A 23,022-nucleotide genomic window follows, 5' to 3' on the forward strand; every position below is an offset into this window, starting at 1 on the left:
AATAGTTGCATAACAAATTGACTGAATGGAGGAAGGACTCACCACAAATCCTTCTAGGATTCCTAGAAGGACACTTTCTAGGAATCACCAACTAGCTTGGCTCATTAAGTTTCAAAATATGCTAATCTAAACAAACAAAATAACAGCATTTAACTGTAAGTATCAATGCTGCTAAACTGGGAAAATATGATGCACACGATGATGTGGTCTGCACGTAAAGATCCTTATTTACGAAAACACATGCCTCAAGAGACATGTACTTGAACACATGTCTGTCACTCTGAGCTTGATGGAGTCTTCACGTTGGTGGCCCTTCACCATCCCCACTCCATCCTTTCTGCCCCCCACACCCTGCCGCCTCTGTTATGAAGGCAGGGTCCACATCTTTTTTAGTTCCTGGTTATCCAGCAGGTTGGCTTATGGTAGGCACAGGGGCAACATTACCCACTGTCCCTCCTCCACTGCCAGCTCTCACTTCCATGCTCTTGAGAGAGGACCACAGTCACCTGTTGTCCCCCAGCTAACATTCTACCTGTTGATTACCAGCCATCTAACTGTTCATGTCTATGCTGACTCAGGTCGTTTGATGTTTGCCATGGCACACAGCAAAGTGCCTTTCACGCACGTCTGTGCATGCAGTTCTGAGCAACTGGAGACTCCCCAAGTGCAGCACAAGTTCCACAATGCAACGATCATGCCACAATACAACGATCGTTCAAGGTGATGAACACATTGTTGTTCATCATCCCCCACTGCCCACCACATGCTGGAGTGGTGTCGGCAGTCAACCAATATTTGGTCAATGACTGAATAAGTACACAACTCTAGTAATTGATGAATGAATGTGGATTTTAAAATGTAGAAATAGAAACAAAGCGATATAGGTAAAAGATGATCCAAACTGTTATAAAATAAAAAAAAAAAAGAAGATCCTTTAAGTAAGTCCATAGATGGTGAGGATTTTTTAAATATTTAATTGTGCGGCCTTCTCAAGGAAATGAAAAAAATGGCTTGTGGCCCATACATGAAATGACTGAAGTTTATCAAATCACTTTAGGTATGATGGCGTCTTCACGGAGGTGGCCTGTTTTGATACCCTGTTTTAGGTATCAAGAAACAGTAGATATAGAAGTTGCTGTGAATTGAAGGAAAATATTCAAAATAAAAACATGTTCATAGACTGATAACCCCGGAAGTTTACCAACCTACGCAGCCTGAGGTAGACTCAGAAGGAACTAGCGTACTGATCAGCAGTGGCCTGGCCTGGACACAGCCTGTGAGCCAGGCAAGAGAGAGGGAGCTGGCCCTTGGGTGGCTGCATGACTCCATCACCAAGACAAGTGAACTGACCAAGGGCCTTAATTCCACTTTGAAGGACAAAATATGTGAGTGACTTCTCGGCCAGCCTCCCTGTTATGGGGTCACTGCCTAGCACTTCCTGGCTTTCCCATGTCCAATGCACACATATTGCTGTTCACTGCCCACCTTTATATGCACCCTTTTTACCCTGAGTCAATTATATTAAAATATCTCTCCTGCATTGTATCTCATACATATTAGCCACTCTATTGAAAACTTAATGTGTATTATGTCTTTAATTTCCTTACAGTCTCATGCATTGTATCTAATACGTATTAGCCACTCCATTGAAAACTTAAAATGTATTATGACTTTAATTTCCTTACAGGCTCATGAGGTGGCTCAATTTGCAGATGAAGTAGCTTCGTCTTCTACATGAAGGAATTGAGTGACTGAGTTTAGCACTCAAATTCTTTTGCCTTCAGATTTCAAATATGGAATCACATTTAGATTACCTATTAAAAGTTCTTGGCCATGGGGGAGGGGGAAGTAAAATGCTTCCTTACTCCCAAGTTATCTCATTACGCTCATATTTATTCAGTACTTCAGAAGGACCATGCCTTGGTAAATGTGTGTATCCCTATTTACTGTCGTAGTGCTGGTAAACTAACATGAACATTTTGTTCATTTAACAAACATAACAAACACTTACTAGGAACTAGATTCTAGGGGGGAAAATGTCAATATGGCATAATGTTTGGCTTTAAGTAGCTCATAGTTCATGTAAAAGAAGTAAAATTTCTAAAACATTCCTTTAGGATATTCAGGCCTACAGGCATATGAAAAAATGTTCAGCATCATTTATTATAAGATAAAAGCAAATTAAAACCACACTGAGCTAGCACCTCACCCCTGTGGGAATGGCCCATATCAAAAAGAACAGTATTAACAAACGTTGGCAAGTTGCTGTGATAAGTAAAGAAGCTCACATGTACTGTTGGAGGGAATGCAAGCAGGTGTGAACCCTGTGGAAAACAGTAAGGGGATTTCTCAAGAAAATAAAAATGGAAATGCCATATGATCCAGTAATATTGCTATCAGGTGATATCCAAATAACATGAAAAACCTAATATGAAAGATCTATCTATACCTCTGTACACGGCAGCACTGTTACAGTTGCCAAATTATGGAACCTACCCAAATTTCCTTCAACAAATGAATGAATAAAGAAATTGTGGAGCATATATTCCATGGAAAATTATACAGCAGTGAAGAAAAGTGAAACATAGCATTTGGGACAGAGTGAATGGGTCTTAATGTGATTATATTGAGTGAAATCAGTATAAGAGTGAAAGACAGGTTTGGAATTATTTCACTCATCAACAGAATGTAAATACCCAAAAATCAACTACACACAAGTGGCAGAAGAAACAAAAACTTGAACCTGCCAGAAAGAAAATAATGGTTACCAGAAGGAATAGGAGAAGGAGTGGAAGGGATAGGGGATGGAGGAAGATGAGTTATATGCATAAGTGGTTAGGTAGAGGGGGAAAAAAAAAAAAAGAAAGAAAACAGATGGACCTCAATCTTATTTATACAGAGCAACATTGAAAAAAAAATCACAGACCTCCCTCATGGCCTACAGATAAGTCTCAACACTGTCAAGCTATCACCGGCTGCTGCAGTGTGAGTCTGATCCTACGCCACATGACACAGCAGACTTCTCCTGGCTTGCCCCTCTCAGCAGTGTGTTTCAGTGACTATGCCTGTTCTGCTCCCCTCTGTCTCTGGTGAATCTTCTCATCCCTCCTGCTTCCTCACCTCTGGCCAACTCCCCAGCCCTTGATGCATAAATAAAATAAATTTTAATTTTTTTAAATTGCTATTACTTTATAAAGAACTGAACTCAGCAGTTTAAAAAACCCAATCACAAAATGGACAAAATAACTGAACACTTCAGAAACTTCTCCAAGGATATACAGATAGCCGAAAAACAAATGAAAAAAAAAAGTGTACATCATCACTTATTAGGGAGAAGAAAAATAACGCCTTAGACCATCAAGAAACTAATATAGGTAAATGCTGCCCTCTAGTGGATAACTAGGAAAACTGTTACAAAGTCATTTGATTCTTTCCCCTAAGGTAAAACTACAAATAAACCTGGTTCTCTCAGAAGTAACAATACTTACAAATCATCAAAAAATGTGATACTTTACCCTATAGAGTTCAAATTCATAGCACTTGAATTCTGGATTCACATTTTCTGGACAAATTTCTGTCCTGCATGAATTCATTTTGCTTCCAACAAGTAGAAAGAGGCACAGAGTAAGACTGACTTTATAACCAGCACTTAGATAATGGGTTTATGGGTGGGGGGTGGGGAGGACACTTCCATTTACTTATTCACTATTTTAAGTAAAGAAATATAGGTCATTTTACTACACAGTTCCAAAGTGGCATCTCAGAGGTGAATTTAGCCCACAGAAATGTTTTATCCAGCTCAGCACATTCTAACTCTAAAAATTCTGAGATTTCATAAGAAACTAGATTTCTAGTACTTAAGTAGGAAATCTGGGAAAACTGATCATATATTCATATGTCACCATGACATTCATCTGGAAGAATTAAAACAACTATCCTGAAATTTTAACTGGTTGAAATTTGAGCTGGAAACATTTGTACAATGTTCCTTTCATCTACACAATAAAAATAAAGGCATTTTCTCTTCCTAAAGAGGCCATATCACATTCGCTCCAGTACTTCCAGCAAGGAAATTGCCCATATGTTTGAGACAGCTATTGTGACTTATCCGGCTGCCTGGTCACAGGAGATGGTGTCGCTTCTTAAAAAGGTAAGGTCAAGACTGATTCAAAAAGACACCTGCACCCCATGTTTATTGCTGCTCTATTTAAAATAGGAAAGACATGGAATCTACCCCCAATGCCCAAAAGTAGATTAAAAAGATGTGGTACATATACACAGTGGAATATTACTCGGCAATCAAAAAGATAAACACCTGCCTTTTACAGCAGCATGGATGGAGCTGGAAGGGATCATGCTTAGTGAAATAAGCCAGAAAGAAAAAGAAAAATACCAGATGGCTTCACTCATAGCAGGAGTATAAAGGACTCAGGGGTGGGGGAAGGGGATAATAATAATGAACAACTCTATACCAGAGAAATTTTACATTGGTGGAGTGGGGATTGGGATCAAAAATGGGCCTGGGAGTACACTGGACTATAGTGATGGCACACGGGTGAATTGGTGATGGGAAGCCCAAGGGGATGACAACTGAGATGGAAAAAGGCACAAAATTATGTAAAAATAAACTATAATAATAATAATTTTAAAAAAAAAGGTAAGGAGGACCTCATAATAATTGGGGTGATAACAAAGGTGGGCTTTCTGGCTGGAGGTCAAAAGTCACTACTAGAAGTTGCCGTGATGATGGACAAGTCTGGAGTGGGGTGTGTAGCTTAACAGTTTAAACACCTCACCTGTTCTTTTTATCTTCCAACTCCATTTCAGTCTCAATGTTCAAACAGGAATTCTTGATCTTTCAATATCTCTTGGACTTTTTCTCGCTATGACTGGCCTCCCCACCCATCACCATCATCCACATTCCCGCTATCACCCCCACACCCAGTCCATCATCAAATTCAGTAATTTGGCCTTTTAAGTATCTTCTGAATCTGACTCTCACTTCTCGCCCTGTCCAGTCTCTACCCAAGACCCTAAACCTATCAAATCTTGCCTTACAGCTGGTTTTCCTCTATAAACATTAACACATGCATTCTGCTCTCCCCTCCCCCAATGCAATCTGTTCAAAACAAAGTTCATTGTCTTCCCACTGTTCCAAAATGAAGATCAAGATCATTTGTTTGGTATAAAGTTTCTAGTGCCCTCTGGAGCCTCATTTTGGCTTTTGTCTCCTTTTGACTATTCACACACCGCTTTGACCTTCATTTCTCTTCTCCAGCTCTCCCACTTCACACTGGTATTTCTCTCACCACAGGGCCTTTAAACAGGCTAGTTTCTTTGTGTGGAACACTGCCCCATCCCAGTTCTCCCAGCTCTCTCTCTGAGACTCAATGTGATTCCTTGATGGACTCAAGTCCATGAATTCCTTCCGATACATCCATGACAAATGTGGGCAAAGATTTTATAACATCTTGATATTGCTGATGCCTGTAAACATACTGTTGGCGGACTCATCTTAATGAACAGGGCTCAAGGTTACTTCTTAATGTCAGACTCAAATCACAAGTCACATAAAGTCTGGAGTTGCACACTAGCCATGCAATGGCACGTCAGTTTCTGTGGGGGCAGAAATGACAACAAACAAATCATCAAACAAAGAAACATAACTGGCCCATTTAGATAGGTAGGTGGAGAGGTGCTGCTTGAGGCCTCCTGCTCACATCCCTGGTGAGCCTTTCTGTTGTCCCTCACTCTGCGCTCTCTGCCCTTCATAGCATTTCCCCAGCTGGAATCCTCCATTACATGTGTGTGGAGCTCGGGTTAAGGGTCATTTCTGTAGGCCGCATCACAGGGTCCTGTCCATCTGTCCACCCTAGTATGCTCAGGAGCCAAAATCTGGCATTTGAATAAACAAGGATCATAGCTTTTTTAAAAGAAAGATTTATTTATTTATGCATACAGAAGTGGGGTACAGCCAGAGGTTCAGGGGCGATGACTGTTCAGAGACAGAGCGGGGAGCAGAACTGGTGAAGTACACTGCTGAGGGGAGCAGTGGGCGGGTCAGGAGAGGTCTGCCGCGCCATGTGGGTCACCTCCAGGGTGGGATCGAACTCATGCTGAAGTGACTTTAGTTTCTTAGTGCTGTGCTTTAACCCACTGTGCCACCAGGGAGGGCCTGGTTCATAGCTTTTATTGGACTTTTAAGGTGTCTTTGTTCACCAAAAGATTAAGAACAGAAAGATTAGGAGCTCAATGGTGTTTTAAGATTATGTGGAAGAAAGAATGAGGAGCCCAAAGAGGTGAACTGGGTTTTGGGTTTTCCTTTTTTTTCTGGAGAAGATTACATGGCGTGACTGGTCACAGAAAAGAACTTCTGAGCTATGGATTCAAATACGTCTCTTGTCTTTGGCATGAATTGCTCTGCTTTGGAATAGGTTCCTGCCATTGGGGAGGTCAAAGGTGAAGAATAGGGGATCATTTCCTATCAGCAAATTTTCCTCCATCCAAGTCAGCTCTCTTCACCCCCAAGGCTGCACCCTGAGGCCCTCGGCTGTAACCTTGAGGAGGATGTCCAAGGGCAGCTGAGAACTGTCATTGGAACCATGGGCTTGGGGGGCCTGGGCTGATGTTGGCTGTAGGGTGGCTAGGGGAGAAAGGAGGAATCTTTAATCCCACTTAATAAAACCCAGAACTATAACAATAACCCTCATCACCTCTTATTTGTGGCACCTCAATGTAGTTTGATTAGCTATAAAAGCACCCAAAATTGTTAGTGGGTGATAGATTTCACTTGTGAAAACTGATAAACTCTCACTCCAAATAAAAGCAGGTCAACTCTTAGGCACTATATCTACAATTTGATTTTGCTCATTTATCTAAGCTGTGACCCGATGAAATAGGCTATTATCCCTTTTGATAGATGGATAAACTGAGGTCTAGAGAACAAACTCGCCCTAGTTGGCTACTAGGAGACTCGGAAGTCAAAGATAGGTTTGCCTCAGTAGAGAAAGTCATTTTTACTCAGTACATTGCAAAAGCCAACTCAAGGTTCATCCTAGCCAGGCCTCACTGTCTAATGTGTTTGTGGGGCTGGGAAGTGCGGGCACCATCTTGCTTCCTCAACCAGAACATTTAGAGAAAATCTGTATTTTTTGCTCTCTCTTTTGACCTTTCCGCTGACCCTGACACTCTTATTCCACTGGCAGCTTATGGAGCCTAATCCAGACCAACGGTTTTCTCACTTGTCGGATGTTCAGAACTTCCCGTATATGAACGACACCAATTGGGATGCGGTTTTGCAAAAGAGGCTCATTCCAGGTTTCATCCCTAACGTGAGTCATTCCTAACAAGCTAGTCCCTCTCTTATGGGGCATGTTCCCGGTGCCCAGTACACCCCTGCCCTCACCAGGCCTGTGCTGTGCGTCACACAGCCCATCTGCCCATTTACAGGTGAGGGAGGGGAGGACACACAGCAAGCGTGTCACCAGAGGCCACACTGCCAGCAAGTGGTCAACCGGGGTTCGAACCCAGACCTGGAGTTCTGGTTCCTAAGTGCCACTTGCGCCATGCTTTCCTTGAAAAGAAGCCCTAGTCCTCCCAACAGACTTCTCCACGCTCTGCTCATTGCAAAATGTAATGTTTTCTCTGATTCCAGAGATGGAGAAACTTGTATCTGTGGCTTCTGAGGCAACAGATTTAGAACTGTTGGGATTGGAGTGAGGGATTTATTCTCATCATCCACCCCTCTTCCTCTGGCCCTCTGTGAGGGGAGACGTACTCATAATGACTGACAGCAGGAAGAACAGTCCCCAGGGCATGAGGCCCTGACTGAGCCACATGTGGGCAGACCACTGGCCCAGGCAGAGTCCAGGAGCTGAGACCAGGAGCCCTGACAGGACTCTGGCTCCTCGGCTGCACAGCCTCCATGTAGATTCCCTTGTATGTAGTTTGGTGGAACAGTGAGCCCGCAGAGACAAGGCCGTCTGCTGTTCTTCAAACCAGCAAGATGCTAGCTGTGAGCATGTGTGCTCTGCCTGTGTGAGGCCTGGGGTGAGCACTTGGTGGGGGAGCCTGAACGCACCCTGTGACCACAGAGGGAGACGGGGTGTGGTGCTCAGCTGGGGAGTCGTGCCTCAGCGTTCCATAGGAAGCTGAAGGAGGGTCCTGGGGCAGCAGCTTGAGCTGCCATGACAGCTGACATGTTGGGGTCCACACAGTACGTAGGTGCTTCTCTCCCAGCACCTCCTGTGTGACCAGCCCTTGGCGCTGCCTCATGAATAAGCAGATGTCAGATTCACCATGAATCTGAATCACCCGGAGAGCTTGTGGGACATGTAACTATGGGTACACAGGTTGACAAACACCAATTTAGGAGGTTCCTGGGACACTGGGAGTCAGAGCAAAGAAATCAGTGATTCTCATCTACGGGATTGTTAGAATACGCTTGGAGAAGCATAAACCAAAACCTAAAGTTCAGGAAAATAATTGTCATTCAAATTCTTTTTTTCTTTCTGAAAGATTATTTTGTTTATGCATACAAGAACTGGAGTACAAGCCAGAGATGCAGGGAGTGAGAGGATTCACCAGAGACAGAGTGGGGAGCAGAACAGGTCACCAGAGACAGAGTGGGGAGCAGAACAGACAGATCAACTGAAATCTACTGTTAAGGGGAGCAGTGGGTGAGACAGGAGAGGTCTGCATGTGGGTCACCTCCCTAGCCAGGGATCGAACCCCTCTTGCTGTGGTGGCCTGTATCTTCAAAGGGCTGTGCTTTAACCCCTTGTGCCACCAGGGAGGCCCTCATTCAATTTCTTTTGCAACTCATGGAGGGCTTGTTGGGAGTTTGAGCAACAACAAAAAATTAACACCTAAAACTATGAACAACAGCGCTGGTGATCGTTTATCTAAAATTAAACTGGGGATCCCAGCCTGTTGTCCTTAGCCAGCGCTAGGTGGGGTTCAATCCGGGATATTTTTAGAACCATAAACAGTCTGAAGAATGGGCTGCCCTGTCTCCCTTGCAGAAAGGGAGGCTGAATTGTGACCCTACCTTTGAACTTGAAGAAATGATCTTGGAGTCCAAACCACTTCACAAGAAAAAGAAGCGGCTGGCAAAGAAGAAGGAGGAGATGCGGAAGTGCGATTCATCTCAGGTAAGCTGCCCGACACACTGGGAGGGGTGGAGAGCCCCACCAGGACAGTGCTCCAAGATTGCTGCTGGCCTGGCAACTGCCCACACCCGCCCCTTCAGGCTCAGCTAGAGGCAGGACACAAGACAGCGCCCTCCTCTGGCCAAATCTAACAAGTGTCTGCCTTAGTAATGGTCATGATAGCTATAGGTCATCGCCAGCCCTGTCCCAGTGCAACTCAAGGGCCTGGTGATCCATCACCACACAGCCCCCAGCCAGGAAAGACCCAGAGGTTGGCAAGGAAATTCCAGTCAAGTCACAAGCCTGGGAAAGAGGCCAGAAACCCACTGTGGTCATTTCTGTAGCATCACATTGTCTCCTGACACCAACCTTTATCCCTGTTTCTGGGGGGTACAGGGTTTCGGGGGGTCAGGTGGCACTTAGTCATTCCCCACACATGCTGTCTACTTTTCCACTTGGTACTTCATTAAAATGCACAGTTTTTAGCATTTTATACTGATTAATCATAGTAATAAGGCCATCATTTCCATTTAAAAATATACTTTAAATATTTATTCTATAGACCTGTTGGTTTATCCAGTCAGCCCTTTTGGTTAAATCACTTTGTCAAGAGATACCAGAGAGAGAAAGAGAAGTTGTTTGGGGTGTGTGTGTGTGTGTGTGTGTGTGTGTGTGTGTGTGTGTGAGTGTGTGTGTGTTCTAAAAAGCTTTTTTAGGAAGGGAATCCTTAATTGCCTATTCTGGGAATGAGGAAAGACCCAAATATAATATTTTCAAACAAAGTAGATGGAGATATATTTTCAGAGGCAGAGAGACAGCCATATTTATGAATGGATTAGAAAATTCATAGAGGAAATTACTCTCTTCCAACTCCTATCTGCATAATGAATTTATATTTCTGACAATGCCTAAGCAAGCATTTCATCTGTTTGCTATTTAATTCTTGCATGTAGAGATCTGGGGGTATATATTTTTTTTGAAAAATTTTATACACAATATATGGCCAAGCATATGGCCAGTGGGTTAATTCTTGCATGTAGAGATCTGGGGGTATATATTTTTTTTGAAAAATTTTATACACAATATATGGCCAAGCATATGGCCAGTGGTCATTCACACACATTGAAATGAGTGTGCTCCCAGTTGCTTTGTTAAATAAGAAGTCTAGTAGAGTTGTTTTTGTTTGTTTGTTTTATCTTTTATGTGGGAAATAGGGGCAAAAAGAATAGTGCCTCTGATGTCTTCCTGAACTTGTAAAAATAATACAGGTACTTGCCTCTTTGGTAAAATGGGATATAAATGTGAATTTGGCCTGCCCAACATATTATTTAATATTTATTTATTTACACATACAAGAATTGGGGTACCAGCCAGAGGTGTGGAGCATGAGAGAATTCATCAGAGACAGAGTGGGGAGCAGAACAGGCAGACTGACTGAAATAAATACACTGCTGAGGGGAGCAGTGGGGGAGACAGGAGAGGTCTGCTGTGCCATGTGGGTCAGTTCTCTGGTGGGACTCAAACTCGTGACTGCAGTTAACTTCATAGTATTGCACTGTAACCTGGTGTGTCACCGCTATATTATTAATAAGAAGTCCAGTCAACATCCTACATATGCTAGAGAGTAGGATTCTCTTCCATAGGGTTTACCAACAACCTCTGAAGCCCAACTTCACAAGAGTTTTTTCTTAAGATTTATTTATTTATGCATACAAGAACAGGGGTGTAGGCCACAGGTAAGGTGAGAGGCTTTACCAGAGACAGAGTTGGGAGCAGAACAGGTGGATCCACTGAAATACACTGCTGAGGGGAGCAGTGGGCAGGCGAGGCAGGAGAGGTCTGCTGCTTCCTGTGTGGAATGGAGAGTTGAAGTGAGTGCTGCAGTGGCTGTGAATAGCTTCATAGTGCTGAGATTTAACCCCTTGTACTACCAGAGAGGACCCTAGAAGAGATTTTTTTAGTAATGGTTTGCTATGTTCTATTTTCCCTAAAGTAATATAGACCTTTATGGTCTTACAACTGTAAAGGACATTTTCTCCTTCTCATATTGTGAGGACTCCTCTCACCCACATTTAGAAGGATCTGTGGTGTGTCCAGGTCAGGACCCCGAGTACTGAGTACTGAGCAGAACAAGGCAGGCCTGGAAAGCCCCACATATAACGAGAGAGATGAGAAAAGGCTCAGATGGGTTCCTTAAAAACAGAGTATAGAACAATCTGAAATGCTGGTTCCTACGTGTTGAATAGTCACTGTTCACACAGCCAAGGAAGGAGCAAGGGGATAGTCAACTCTTGAGAAATCTTAAATGATCGAGTGATCCATTAGAGAGTCCATTTTATTTCTCTCCACTGAGAGCCACCATCTCCTGTGAGTTCTTGCCTTGACAAGGTGAGCTGTTTACACAGGTTCCTTACTAAGGTGATTGTTCACAACGTAATAATTTTATGCTAAAGTCCTATAACCCAAGTAAACATTAATTCCTGATGGCTCATGGGTTAAAATCTCAGCGCTAGCAAGATATCCCCAGCCACTGTGGCCAGAGTTTGATCCCTGGCCAGGGAGGTGACCCCCATGGCACAGCAGACCTCTCCTTTCTGGCCTGCTGCTCCCCTCAGCAGAGTATGTCAGTGGATCCACCTGTTCTGCTCCCCATTCTTGTCCCTGGTGAATCCTCTCACCCCTTACTCTTCACACCTCTGTCTAGACCCCAGTTTTATATGCATAAATAAAAATAAATCTTTAAAATGTAATAAAAGTAAAGTATAAGAGTAGTAATAGGAGCTTCGTCCTACAACTGACCTAAGGAGGATGTCAGTGTTGGCTGTCAGGCATGATGTGGATTTCTTAGATGCTGTCGCCCCGTGGGCCCCTCCTCCTCTAGGTATCTGCAGAGTCGTTCTCAAACTTAGCATCATCCTAGAACCATCTGGGGAGCTTTTGAAAAAGACTGGTGCCTGGGTCCCACCCAGAACCAATTGCATTTAATCTAAAATTAATTTAATTTTAAAATTTCTTCAGATGACTATTTCTAAACATGTCGTTAAAGTTGAGATCCATGGTCTAGGATTCAGGATGTGACTATACAGAGCACAAGCACTCAGAGCTTCCTTTCCCCTGAGTCTTAGCTTCCTCACGCATGAAATGGAGGTAACGCTGGTGTCACTTCGGGACATGTAAACAGCGCCTGGCAAATGTCAGCGGTTGCTGTGTCTGCTTCACTCCTCTGAGTTCCTAATGCTCTTCTTTTCCATGGGTCTTGTTCATTTTCATGAGCGCTACTTCTGCACTTTCTTAGCTTCCAAAATATTCGCTGCTTTCTTCCTCTCTACTCACATCTTTAACGTATATAACCAAGATGGCGGCTCGCCGCACCCCTGATCCATCTGCCACTGGGGCAAACAGCCTCAGTCAGGACTTGCTGCCTCCTGGGATTTCCACCTGCTCCAAATCCTTGATATTTCTGGCACACCTCCATATACCAGTTTAATCAGATTGCTCTGTTGTTCCCTGGGAAGCAAGTTTTAGGACTTTGGGAAGGGATACAAGTGTGGTGAAGTCACATTAAGACACACTTGCCCTCAGCTCTGCTACCTCCGCTCTCCACCTCTAACCCCTAGTCTTCCCTCCTTTTCCCCTCCCATGTGGCTATATTTAAATTTCCCCCCTAAAGCAGAGGAAAGATAGGCAAATCCCTTCTGTGAACTTGAGCCCTTCAAGGGACAGAAAGAGGACTGAAAGAGGTTGCAACTCAGAAACTCCCCTGAGTGTCCATTCGCTACCTTTGTTTAAATGAAACAGAGGGCCTCCCTGGTGGCGCAGGAATGAAGTCTCAGCACTATGAAGCAATCCGCACAGTTACTGCAGCATGAGTTCAGTCCCCAGCCCCGGAGCTGACCCACATGGAGCAGCAGACCTCTCATGTCTCACCCACTGCTCCCCTCAGCAGTGTATTTCAATAGATCGGCCTGTTCTGCTTTCCACCCTGTCTCTGGGGAATCCCGTCACTGCCCCCCATCCCCACCACATCTCTGGCCTATATCCTAGCTCTTGTATGAGTAAATAAATAAAAATATAAATATATATAAATATATTTGTGAGCCATGGTTTAAAGCCATGGTTTCCTCTTGGTAAGTGTTTGGAAGGAATCAAATTCCTGAAGTATAAAGCAGGTAGGTCTACGTTGCTGGCTCATTGTGGGAGCAGAATATGAAGTGTTGAGTCTTTCGCTTCTGTCATCCTGGGTCAGGCTCCCTCCTGCCAGGGCTATCAATGGCGCCCACCCCGCGGACACATCAGGGCTGGCAGTCAGCAGACACTGGTGGGCTGTGGCGGGCAGAGGGTTCCCGCTAGCTTGCTAACTACATCTCCTTTTCTCCAATGGTCGCCTGGAAGATGTGCCTTCTTCAAGAGCATCTGGAATCTGTCCAGAAGGAGTTCATCATTTTCAACAGAGAAAAGTGAGCAGTTCCTGGAGGAAGAGGGTCCAGCCCCTGGTGGGGGGTTCAGCCAGAATTTACTGGCAGAGCCTTTGTATACTTTAAAGTCTTCTTTCTCATTGCATACATCATGCACATCCATAACAGAAAATCTGAAATCTCAGAAAGCTTTTTTTAATTAAAAGAAATTTCAAGCATTGCAATAAGTAAATTAGCATAGCATCAGTTTTCTGTTTACAAGAGGATAGAAGAATTGGGACTTCCTCCCTTAAAATCAATGATGTTTCTAAGTTCGTCTCTATGGGGCCTCCTTATAAATGGCTGGGTTTAATGCTATCACTTCAAGGACTTACATTCTTCCCTCTTTCCACTGAATAAATTTCCTGTTGTTTTTTTCCCTCCTTTCAAGAGTAAAGAAGGACTTTCATGAACAACAAGCAAATCTAGCCTTGGAACAAACCAAAGACCCACAAGAAGAGGAGGGCCAGAATAGCACCCTGTGAAGTCCATGGTGTCATCTGGGTCATTTCCTGCCCTCAGACCAGAAACTTCTGATCTCGCGTCAGGAAGAAGTGTCCAGAGTCCTCATCTCTCCATTCCCCAAGCACCTTAGATGTGAATGAGCAGCTATGGAAGGAGCGTCATGGCACAGGGAGGAAGTTCCCCGCACTCCTGGGATCTCCTTTCACCGCTACCAGGGTGACCTTAGGGGGGGTCACTTAACTAACACTTCATCTACATCAGCTTAGCCATCTGCAATGAGATGGTTGCACTGCCGCTCCTCTGCCTTCCCACTGCTGACATTCTGTTATTTTAAACAGCCTTAATTTTTATCTGTCAAAGATCACTTGAGCGTAGGTTTATTTTTCCATATCTTCTAATTACACTGTGACAAATGGACATTGGTGGGTAATTGAGTGACGTGACTGGGGGTGAATTCTAAGTCTTCAGGGCTAGAAAATGTCATAGAGACCAGAATCCCCAAGCCTGACTGAATAGGAAAGGGAAATTACTTGGAAAGAAATGAATGGGACTAGATCAGAAGTAGCAACAAGATGTACAAGGGGCTCTGAGGTGTGTCCTGGGTCAGTCCCCTGCGACAGTTTGTGTCTGCTGGCTTTTCCAAAAGTCCTGTAACGATGTGAAGTTGGAATTGACAATCAGGGGAGAGTTTACACAAAGGGAATTGGCCAAAGCTACAAACCAAGGCATTCTTCTCCCTCTCCCAGTGAGTGTTAAGTATCTACTAGCATGACACTCAATGCCTTCTAGCATGCTCCTTGGTGGGCTTTATCAGAGACCTATCAGTAGAGGATAAGAAAAGAGTATTGTCACATCAAACACACATCCACCTTGTGGTTAGAGCTCAGTTGTACCTTCCACAGGTAGCATATTTTAAGTAAAATATGAGGTAAATTTGGAAGGCAATAAAATTTCCCCTTTAGATCACTCATAAGGAGAGTCTCCTTTCTTCATGAAGCCCAGTCTAGTGAGTCACCCCCATTGGTAATGAAATAAGTCACTGTTTGGGTTTATTCTGGCTTCGTCTCCTACTGCTATTTTTTCTGCCTTGTTTTGACTAATACCAGTTCAGTGGAAGTGTAGATATGGCTTCCTAGGCCAGGATTACACTCAGAGCCATGGAATGCACCCCATGTGAGAGCATGACTCCCAACTTACAGCAACAAATAGTGCACAGCTGTCTAATTATTTAAAATATTATCCATGTCCTGCTCTTTTGGGGTTTTTTGTGTCTTAATTTCCAAAGTTTAATTTCCATAGGTGAGATGTGCATATGATATAACTCCACTCTCCTGGGACAGAACTATAGTTGGTAACCCACAGATGCCACAGGGCGGGGACAGGAAGCGAATGCAGTGGGGGAGGGGAGATTATTTTCACTTCTTGGCCTCTCAGACCCCCTACCTTGTCCTTTTTAATAGAGAACAGGAGAACAGGGTCTCACCAAGATGGCAGTCAACAAAGAGAAGCAGGCTGGCACTCACTTGGGAAACCAGGCAGACAGACACAGGCAGAGAAGTTACCAGAACATATGCCCATTTGTGACACAGGGCTTTTCTAGGAGGGAAGTCACACCAGGGCAAGCAAGAGTGGGTAGAAAGCCAGTGCTGAACTTGAGCTAGGCATTTGGGGTTTCTGCTCATGGTACTAATGTGCCCAGGATGTCCAGCAGAGTTGTCAAAGTGCCTCTACTACAAGCAACCACACTTTTGTTAAGAATTAAAAGCCAGCTCTTTTGTTCTGTTTGTCTCCTTTTCTCTGTATTTCCCACACGTTACCTAGGCTATTTTTTTTTTCTCTAAACATAATCTCTCAAGTGCTTGCACAGACTCAATTTCATGAAAGGGGAAGGACTGAAAAGAGCGACACTAAGACAAGCAGACTCTGCTCCAGGTGGAAAAGCAGCATGTCAAGGGCTGTTTATCGGCTTCCATCTCCTGTTCATTTCTCTTCCAGCCCTGAGGTGCTCTGTCCCTGTCACCTGCTTCCTCCTCTTGACATTGCATATAGGACCCCAAGGGGAGAGTCTGAGAAACATAGAGCCAGAGGCAGGGGCATAGATAGGCCTCTGCTGGGAAAGGCTCATCGTCTGTGCCATTTCCGTCTACCCAATTCATACATTGCATTTATACACTATCTGTGGTTTGAATCCCTAGGCTTTATTTCCAATGAGCTGCTTCTGACAACATTTATACTAGCCTTTAGTGACCATGGACCACCTGGCTGGAGGGCACAGTCTTGGACAGGTCAGGCACATTTCGACCAGTTCATAGACCCCCCCCACCACCACCACCACCACCACACTGACTAGTTTATAGACTCCCCACCCCCATCTGTTTCTAGTTAAGAAAGAGAAAGCCTTGAATCCTTCATACAGAGCAACCAAAGATAACACCTATTCCTACCACCACCATTTTGAACATCAGGACAGAATTTTTCCAAGAAATAACAGCTTGCTGAAACTGTTACCATGACTGTTAACGGTCAAAGTCAGATCTATGGTTTTATTCCATACCAGGGCTGAAAATGAGGATGTTACCCAGGGAACATGTCTTATCTAGATTGTGACAACCAAGACTCAGGGACTGATCATTTTAGAAAAAAATAGGATGACGTCTGCTTTCTTTGGTCTAGGGTTCCTGAAATCCTTGTTTCCTGACAGTTTCCTCCCTCACTGGTGTGGAGCATAAATAGCTTCTGGAAGACCAGAAGCATTGGTTTAAACATGCTTGTATCCATGCCACCATCTTGACCACAAGTGAAGGTGTTGGAAGGAAATGCCACCCAGTGGCCAAGGCGCTTTGATAACAGCACTGATTTGCATTGAGGACATGGGCCGGGACAGGCATGGATGGCAAGCAGCACAGAGGACAGCTCCATTTACTAGGCAATTGAATCCACTAGGGGCAGGCTTCTGCCCGCAGGAAAGTTTTAACCAGAAATGACCAGACTTTGTATCATCATAGCTTTCCTAGAGCAGATGGATGAACAAATCAGGAGGGAAAGCGAGAGGCAGCAGGACCAGCAGGTATGGTCTCTTGGCTCTCAGCCCACATAGCATGTGGAAGCCTTAGCTCTTCAAAAGCTGAATAAGCAGACATTAGAAGCAATTTGGAGCTTGTTCCAGTAAAGGCGTCCCTGCATTGTCTCCACAAACCTCTTCTTGTACTGTCTCCCTGTGATGACTGTCTTGTACACAGTATGTCTGGCTGTTACTAAAACATGGATGTCAAAAATCCAACTTCAGGTGTCTGTGTTGTGAACAGGTAGCCCTTGGATGGAAAGGCATCTTCTGTAAAGTTGTAGCTAACATATAGGTTTATATATAATGTACATGTGCCTGCATGTATTAAATGTCTTCTGTATACAGTAAGCCACTGATCCGTCTTTGCAGCTGTGTGTCTAAGATGTGTCCTCCTTCAAGGCAGGGTGGTGGGAACCCGGATCACCTGTTCTCACTTCCCTTCTTGTCATGAGCAATGGTAAGACATGCCAAGGGCTAGTGTTAGAAGTAACACTCTGGAACCAGTGGATGCAGCCCAATTAAACTGCTCCATGCCCAGAAATGAACACCCCCATCCCTCTTGCACTCACTGCAGACAGCAGCGCCCAGTGGTCCAGGTTTTGCTCTTCACTTTAACCTCAAGTCCATGGCAACCCACACACTCTGCCTCCCACCCCTCATCTTTTTCCTGCCCCATTTCAGACATCAGAGCAACAGGTGAGTGCTCCAAGGGCCGTGATCTGGGGTAGGAAAGGAACAACAGTTATGACCTCAACAACTGGGAGCAACTTCTGCCTCAGAAGAAAGACCTTTGAGCGACCTCTCACACACACTGCTGGGTGGTAGTAGACCAGCTGCTTCCCGGTTTGCCCTGAAACAAGGTAGTGTTTGTCAGGCTTGGACTCTGACGTTCTGCACATGGATGCCCGGCTGTCTAGTCGTGTTCCGTGTCCTGTCATGTTCTCAGCAGCCAGTGGAAGCCAGGGTAGGATCTGGGACTTGTCATCTGAAGAGCTCCATCTTCATAGTGTGCTCTAATTTTTGCAATTTGCTATGGAGCCTTTATCCCATTTCCTGCTTATGATTGGTGCCCTCTTCGGAATGGCTTGGGAGTAGCAGAGCTGATCCCAGAAAGTTCTCTGAAACTAGAGGAACCTAGTTCTACCTATTGAGTGTTTTCATTTCCCATGCAGCCCTGAAACAAGGTAGTGTTTGTCCTGACTCAGCCCTGAATTCGCTCGTGGAGGTGGGGTATGGAGTCACCACGTGTGTTTCACTTTGTTTTTAAAGAAAAGTGTTTCATCCCTTTTACAGTCCTACAAGCTCAGTTCATTGTAAGCATCTACCATGCTTAAATACACTCTAACACTAAGCAGAGTGCCTTGCTCACAAGTGGAGGTTGGGGGTGGGGGTGGGGGGTTGTTGAGCTTAAATTTGAGCCATAAAATGGAATTACCGTGAAAGCTTTTAATCATCATGTTTTGAACCTCAAACTACAACTCTTATGTGCCCAGAGCAGCTTTTGATAGGGCTTGTGAGCATGTGCAAACAGCCTTCATCTCTGCTCCTATATTGATATCATTATTCTACTGAACCAAGATGAAGCATGTTCATCACACAAAAAAGCAACAACTCAAAAATGCGACCCCTCCACCCCTTGCCCACCTGCCCTACCTGCATAGACACTGTAGTACATTCATACCCAGAAGTCTCCTGGGAATGGTGCTTTGACATCAGCCGGTTTTGCCTGCCCAACTCCCACCCCTTCTTAAAAGTAGCAAATTGGGGTTTCCTGGGGAATTGAGAGCCCACAAGCGCCCCTGGCTCAGGGGTTGGGCATGAGACTAGCTGTGGCCAATCAGTGCCCACCCCCTGGCCACAGAGACCAATCCAGTGGTGAGCACATGACCCAAGGCCAACCAATCAGGATCAACCTCCAGCTGGCACTGCTGAGGAAATTTCTCTTCTTATACTTTTCAGCAGGTAAAATGAAGACCTGGAGATGCTGATCACCATCTTTTCTCCCACATAGAAAGCTCTTTCCTAAGAATGAAGTCCATAAAACCAGTAGGGAAGAGATGGAGAAATGTAACATTCTAGATCCAGCTATGCATGCATCTATCCAAGTCCACCCCTGAACTTGGAGCTTACATTAACTTTTTTTTTTAAAGATTTATTTATTTGTGCATACAGAACTGGGGTACAGGCCATCTATCCAAGTCCACCCCTGAACTTGGAGCTTACGTTAACTTTTTTTTTAAAGATTTATTTATTTGTGCATACAGAACTGGGGTACAGGCCAGAGGCTCAGGGGTGGTGAGAGGCTTCACCAGAGACAGAGTGGAGAACAGAACAGGCAGATTGACGAAGTACACTGCTGAGGGGAGCAGCGGGCGGGTCAGGAGAGGTCTGCCACGCCATGTAGTCACCTCCGGGGCAGGCGGGTGAACTCATGCAGAAGCGGCTTTAGATTCTCAGTGCTGTGCTTTAACCCGCTGCGCCACCAGGGAGGGCCCTACATTAACTTTTAAATATGCTTGAAGAACTCTTCCTGGTACACATTAGCCTAACCTTTGCAGTGAAAAATGTCCTACATAAGTTGTGTTGAACAAAGGAATGTTGCCCAAAAAGGCTTAGTATTTGAGTTTGGTGGAATATAAAAGAGCACAAAGGGCCCTCCCTGGTGCAGCGGATTAAAGCACAGCACTAAGAAGCTAAACCCACTTTCACATGTGTTCGATCCCCACCTTGGAGGTGACCACATGGCCTGCAGACCTCTCCTGACCCGCCCGCTGCTCCCTTCAACAGTGAACTTCGTGTCGATCTGCCTGTTCTGCTCCCCACTGTGTCCCTGGTGAATTCTCTCACCACCCCTGTACCTGTACCCCAGTTCTGTATGCACAAATAAATCTTAAAAAAAACAACAACACAAAAGAGCACAAAGGGCCAAAGTGTTCACTATTCAAAATTAGGTTAAAACCTTGAATTGAACATATTTTGAAAGGATTTCTCAGATTTGATATGAACTTGAAATCTTTCAAGAGTAGGCAATAAATATCCTACCCAACATCCTTGGCACCCATTTTTAAAAGTGTATACTTTGGAAGATGTTGATCTTCAGCTTCAGAGTCCACACTTTCAGGAAGAAGCAGAAAGTGCCTTAAGGGGCTTGCTGAAAACAAACCTTTTAGCATTTGTTCTGGACTCTACATTTATCCCAAGTGGTAATACCTTTCACACTAATTCTAAAACCAATAGGCCATAGAAAAAAAAAAATGCCATTCCCCAAAGTTTCAACTGTGGTCTTCAAACTGTGAGATCAAAACAAAAACTCAACCTCAGCTAGAAAGATAGGGTCCCCTCCTTGTAACTTCACTCCCCAATTGTCTCAGGATAACAGTTTATATCAGCTCTGCCCCTTACTAGCCTTGGAGGCTTTGCTGGGCAATGTTAACACGTCAGGTGAAAGGACAAGCCACACACAGAAGAAGCCCAGACAACCACACCTGTAGTTTTACAGTTATTTTAATAACCAGGTTTACATTAACAGTCACTTGATGAACTTTTTTTTTTTTTTTTTAATCTCAGCTAAACTTAAAACACAGTTTTCTTCACGGTTCAAACCTAACAGCTCGTCACGTTCCAGAGCTGCCTCGTAGCTACCACAGATCACAGGAGAGTTACCGTCTGTCCATAGTCACCGGACACAGAACTGAACACCCACACACCACTTTCCAAAGAGGGAACTTACAATGAATGCTGGCTGCCCAGGACAGCCCGTGAGTAAATCTGGGGCGCAAGCTGGAATTTCCAGGGGAGAGGGCCTGGCAAGAACTAAAGTTAGGTATTGTCTGCTCTGTTGGGAAGGGCTTCTGGGGGGATTAGGGGGGAGCGAAGTCCAGGCTGAGGAGTAAAGACTCAGGCCTCAGAGCCTAATTCTGGGTGTAGTCAGGAAGAAAAAGGCCAAAGAGGACTAGACCGTGACAAAAACCCATTTTCAGAATGACTACAGGTTTTAGAAAACTTAGAAGAATTCTCTCTACTGGTGTCTGACTGAACAGTCCCACAAATACATTCTCATCTACCCAAGACTGAGGCCTCAGAGAGAAGGCCAGCGGATTGCCATCTGGGCTTAAGCCAGTGAGAGAAGGCAGGAGAGAAGGCAGGGGCCAGGGTAAGAGATGAGACAGCAAAAGGAAACTTGGGAGGGAGAACGGGAGGTTCGCTGTGCTCCCCTGTGGCAGGAAGAATCCCCCAGGCAGTCTGATGTGGTTCAGTCATGTGCTCCTCCTAAACCTATTTGTGTAGGATCCTTTGGTGTGCGGTGTAGAATAGGATACATTTCAATATAAATTTAATTTAAAGAACAAGGTACTAGAAATCAAAGTGAGAAAAGTCGTGGGAGTTCTCTTGGAACTCTCAAGAAATTTCTACCCTGGGGAAGTTCCTAATAATAAGTTTAGAAAGGGAAGATCATGAAGGCATTAAGGGGTTGTCCCTACCACATGGAAAGCTGGTATAGGCGATAATGTTCTGGCTGAATGCTCCATTCAGGGCTCTCAGGTGCAACCAATTGGTCCGTAAAAGACTTAATCATGGCTTGAGGAGGTCAGGGGGGTGGGGGAGGTGGAGGGCGAGATGCACTGGGGTTGGGTTAACAGCAGCAGATGGTACACAAATGGAAGCGCCACCTGGTTTACCAACGGGCCTCTTTCTCCATCTGGTGGTTAAGGCTGGTACTGCAACCCGTTCCGAGGCGCAGCCAGTCAGTGAGGTATATATGTTCGCTTCAGCCCTCCCAACTCCCTCTGCCGGCAACTCTGAGTTCTACCACATGCCCCCAAATCTTTTGAGTTACAAATCAAGAGCTACCTCCTCACCTTAGTCTCCCTTAAAATAAAGGCACCATGGAAAAAGTCTTTGAAATAGCAAGATTCCCTTTAATGAGGTTTTCTAATCCCTTCCAGGATGCGACCAGAAATTAGCTTGCTAGGGGAAATCCTCATCCTTGGCCATTTCCAAATTCATTAGCCATGTGATCTTTTCTCTGGCCTTAGAGTTATGAAAACCTGCAGTCAGAGAAGATGTCTTCTAAGCACTTAAAAACTGTCTGAGGCCTGCTCTGTTCTTCAAAGTACTTAGTCCACAGGGTTAGGGGATGGACCCCAGAGCGCAGAGGGCTGATCCCACACTAAACACACTTTTCCTGCAGTGCGCTTCTTGGTCCTATAGATCCTCCCCTGGCACACAGAATTTGCTCCAAAAATGAATTTTCAGAAGAGGAAATTTCAGATAGAAATGACCTTCCGCTCACAGACAGGGTGGGGGAGAGGCTAAGGACCCTAATGAACATCAGGAAGGCCACAGCTCACCTCGGAGACGTCCCCACACAACAAACGCGCCCCCTTTCCTCTGAGTGGCTGATGGCTTTGGACTGAAAATCTACCACAGTCACAGAGTAACATGCTCACTGCTCATGACTGGCTTTCCCAATGCCCTGCCTGACTCCCGCGTAAACTGAGAGTACCTATTATTTGTAAAAGTCAGAAAACAACTAATAAAACACATTTTCAAAAAAAGAACAAGATCCTACTCAAGCAAAGAGGCCTGGATTTCAAGAGATGGAGAGAATGAAACACTCACCCTGGCCACGAAGACCTCCACTTGGTGCTGTCTCAGCGCCCATCCTAAGCCAGAAGCGGCCAAAGAGGAGACAGAAGCATCTCTACAGCCAGAAGGGTATTTAAGGGCGGGGCCTCATCCCCAGGGCGTGAGGGCTGAGCTATGCTCCCAGCTGCTGCCATTTAAGAGCACCGAAGAGGCAGGCGGAGCAAGAGGAATTCAAGATCCATTTCCCTCTCCCTTCCCAACCTGGGAAAGAGAAGAATTTGAAAGCTACACTAAGAGACCC

General features: G+C 44.8%; 1 protein-coding gene across 1 annotated transcript in view; it reads left to right on the forward strand.

Annotated features, from left to right (window-relative positions):
* The window catches only part of STK32A (serine/threonine kinase 32A), a 114,956-nt gene extending 98,547 nt beyond the window's left edge, over positions 1 to 16,409 (forward strand). The window contains exons 9-13 of the mRNA XM_004686555.2: positions 4,034 to 4,150; positions 7,206 to 7,331; positions 9,024 to 9,152; positions 13,542 to 13,606; positions 13,995 to 16,409. Coding sequence (XP_004686612.1) covers positions 4,034 to 4,150; positions 7,206 to 7,331; positions 9,024 to 9,152; positions 13,542 to 13,606; positions 13,995 to 14,088 — 531 coding nt within the window. The 3' untranslated portion in view covers positions 14,089 to 16,409. The remainder of the gene's footprint in view (positions 1 to 4,033; positions 4,151 to 7,205; positions 7,332 to 9,023; positions 9,153 to 13,541; positions 13,607 to 13,994) is intronic.
* Positions 16,410 to 23,022: the final 6,613 nt, after the last annotated feature.

Source organism: Condylura cristata, unplaced genomic scaffold (assembly GCF_000260355.1).
Source record: "Condylura cristata isolate star-nosed mole 26May11 unplaced genomic scaffold, ConCri1.0 scaffold00021, whole genome shotgun sequence".
Taxonomy (NCBI): Eukaryota; Metazoa; Chordata; class Mammalia; order Eulipotyphla; family Talpidae; genus Condylura; species Condylura cristata.